This window comes from Penaeus japonicus, unplaced genomic scaffold, assembly GCF_977035675.1.
Source record: "Penaeus japonicus unplaced genomic scaffold, GWHDUDI00000001_assembly GWHDUDI00000025, whole genome shotgun sequence".
Classification (NCBI taxonomy): Eukaryota; Metazoa; Arthropoda; class Malacostraca; order Decapoda; family Penaeidae; genus Penaeus; species Penaeus japonicus.
The window spans coordinates 35103144-35105643 of NW_028234427.1; the positions used below are offsets into that span (position 1 = coordinate 35103144).

The window sequence follows — 2500 nt, forward strand, 5'->3', positions numbered from 1 at the left end:
CCTCCTCCCTCCTCCCCCCTCCTCCCTCTCTACAGGAGCCTCCGTCGACCTGGTGACGCACCTGGCGACGGCTGAGCGAGTGGAGAGAACCTGTGATGGCCTGTAATTACTGACCTGTACTTTCTGTGCTTGTGACTTTTTTTCTCGGTCTGCGCTCCTCTGCTGCGCTCATTTGCTCTGCGTGTTGTGCTGCGTGGCCTTAGGTGGCTTGCTTTGTGTCCCCCCTGTTTTTCTCTTTCTCTCTCTCTCTCTCTCTCTCTCTCTCTCTCTCTCTCTCTCTCTCTCTCTCTCTCTCTCTCTCTCTCTCTCTCTCTCTCTCTCTCTCTCTCTCTCTCTCTCTCTCTCTCTCTCTTCCTCTCTGTCCCTTCCTCTGTGTCTCTTCCTTTCTGTCTCTTTCTCTGTGCCTCTTTTTCAATGTCTCTCTCCCCCCCCCCCTCTCTCTCTCTCTGTCTCTCTCTCTCTCTCTCTCTCTCTCTCTCTCTCTCTCTCTCTCATTAACATCTCTCACTCTCTCTCTCTCTCTCTCTCTCTCTCTCTCTCACTTCCTCTCTCTCTCTCTCTCTCTCTCTCTCTCTCTCTCTCTCTCTCTCTCTCTCTCTCTCTCTCTCTCTCTCTCTCTCTCTCTCTCTCTCTCTCTCTCTCTCTCTCTCTTTCTCTCTCTCTTCCTCTCAGTCTCTTCCTTTCTGTCTCTTTCTCCGTGCCTCTTTTTCAATGTCTCTCTCCCTCTCTCTCTCTCTCTCTCTCTCTCTCTCTCTCTCTCTCTCTCTCTCTCTCTCTCTCTCTCTCTCTCTCTCTCTCTCTCTCTCTCTCTCTCTCTCTCTCTCTCTCTCTCTCTCGTCTCTGCTTCAAGCTCACTTCTTAATATCTTCCACATGTTTCCACCCCTCTCTTTCCTTCCCGTTACTCATGGTTATCATTCTTCTACTTCCTTTTCCCGTCTTTGTATTGTCGCTTTTGTCCCATTATTCTCTCTTCTCTGTGTTTATCCCTTCGTCCTTCCGTTTTTTTTCTTTTTCTTTCTTTCTGTTCCCCTCCTATCACCTTATTCTCCTCCATCTCTCCCTCCTGTCTATTACTATGCTCTCATGTTTACGTTCTTCCCCCATGGCTTCCCCTACCTATTCATATTAGCTTTTCAGTTCCCCTCCATTCTCTCTCTCTCTCTCTCTCTCTCTCTCTCCTCCTTCCTCCTCTCTCTCTCTCTCCTCCTTCCTCCTCTCCCTCTCTCATCTCACTCTCCTCTCTCTCTCTCTCTCTCTCTCACTTCTCTCTCCTCCTCTCACTCTTTCTCTCTCTTCTCACCTCTCTCTCTTTTCCTTCCACTCTCTCTCTCTCTCTCTCTCTCTCTCTCTCTCTCTCTCTCTCTCTCTCTCTCTCTCTCTCTCTCTCTCTCTCTCTCTCTCTCTCTCTCTCTCTCTCTCTCTCTAATTTCTCTTTCCTGTACCTTCCCCCTCCCCTTCATCTCCTTCTTCTCCTTCTTCTTCTCCTTCTTCTTCCCCTCTCCCTTCCTCCTCTCCCCGTCCTCTTCCCTCCGCTCTTCCTTCCCTTCCTCCTCACCCTAAATTTCTTTCTCTCCCTCCCTCGTCCCTGTCGCTCTCTGTTCTTCCCTCACCTGTTCCCTGTTCTTCCACCTTTCCCTCTCTCTATCTCTCTCTCTCTCTCCCATCATCGCAATTCCTCTTCGTTGTTTTCCCTTCATTGTTGTTGTAGTTTTTTTAATCGTTTTATTTACATTCTCTTCATTGTTCGCGGTATTGGACCTCTGCGCTCCCCGTTCAGCCCAGCAAGTTATTGTCCTCTTCCTCCTCGTTGTCGTCCTCCTCCTCCTCCTCCTCCTCCTCCTCCTCCTCCTCCTCCTCCTCCTCCTCCTCCTCCTCCACTTCCTTCTTCTCTTCCTCCTCCTCTTGCCCCTGCTCCTCCTCCTCCTCCACTTCCTTCTTCTCCTCCTCCACTTCCTTCTTCTCTTCCTCCTCCTCTTGCCCCTGCTCCATCCCCTCCTTCTCCTCTTCCTCCCCCACTCCTTCTCCTCTTTCTCTTCTTCCTCCCTCTCCACCAACCCCACCGTCTTCCTCTCCCTCCCCCCTCCTCCTCCTCCTCCTCCTCCTTCTCCTCCTTTAATCCCATAAGGCTAAGCTTCGCCTCCAACTACCCTCGCCCCTTCTGCTGATGAACCTCTCTCACTTTCCCTTCGTCTTTATCTCTCTCTCTCTCTCTCTCCTTCTCCCTCTCTCTGCTCCATTACTAATAATCACTATCTTCCCTTCCCCCCCTTCTCCATCCCCTCCCCATTTCCCCATCCTTCCCCCTTCTCCCTCCCCTTGGGTTTCCGTGATGGGTTGTTACCTCAGCGCGGCTGGCGTGTGCCTCATTACCCCTCCCCCCTATCCCCTATCCACCTCCCATTGAAGGAGTTATGGTGGGGGGCGTTGGGGAACACGGTTGGGGGGATGCGGAGAGGGGACGGAAGAGGAGAGAGAGCGAGAACGAGAACGAGAACGAG

At 51.8% G+C, this 2500-nt stretch overlaps 2 protein-coding genes across 2 annotated transcripts in view; one reads left to right on the top strand and one right to left on the bottom strand.

The window, feature by feature from the left end:
- Positions 1 to 2500, top strand: part of LOC122260931 (uncharacterized) — a gene marked incomplete in the record, with an annotated part of 180168 nt that overhangs the window by 11431 nt on the left and 166237 nt on the right.
- Positions 527 to 2500, bottom strand: part of LOC147468992 (uncharacterized) — a gene marked incomplete at its 5' end in the record, with an annotated part of 10344 nt that continues 8370 nt past the window's right edge. The window contains 4 exons of the mRNA XM_086551775.1: positions 527 to 833; positions 1167 to 1214; positions 1779 to 1895; positions 1932 to 1961. Of these exons, the coding sequence (XP_086407901.1) occupies positions 669 to 833; positions 1167 to 1214; positions 1779 to 1895; positions 1932 to 1961 (360 nt within the window). The remainder of the gene's footprint in view (positions 834 to 1166; positions 1215 to 1778; positions 1896 to 1931; positions 1962 to 2500) is intronic.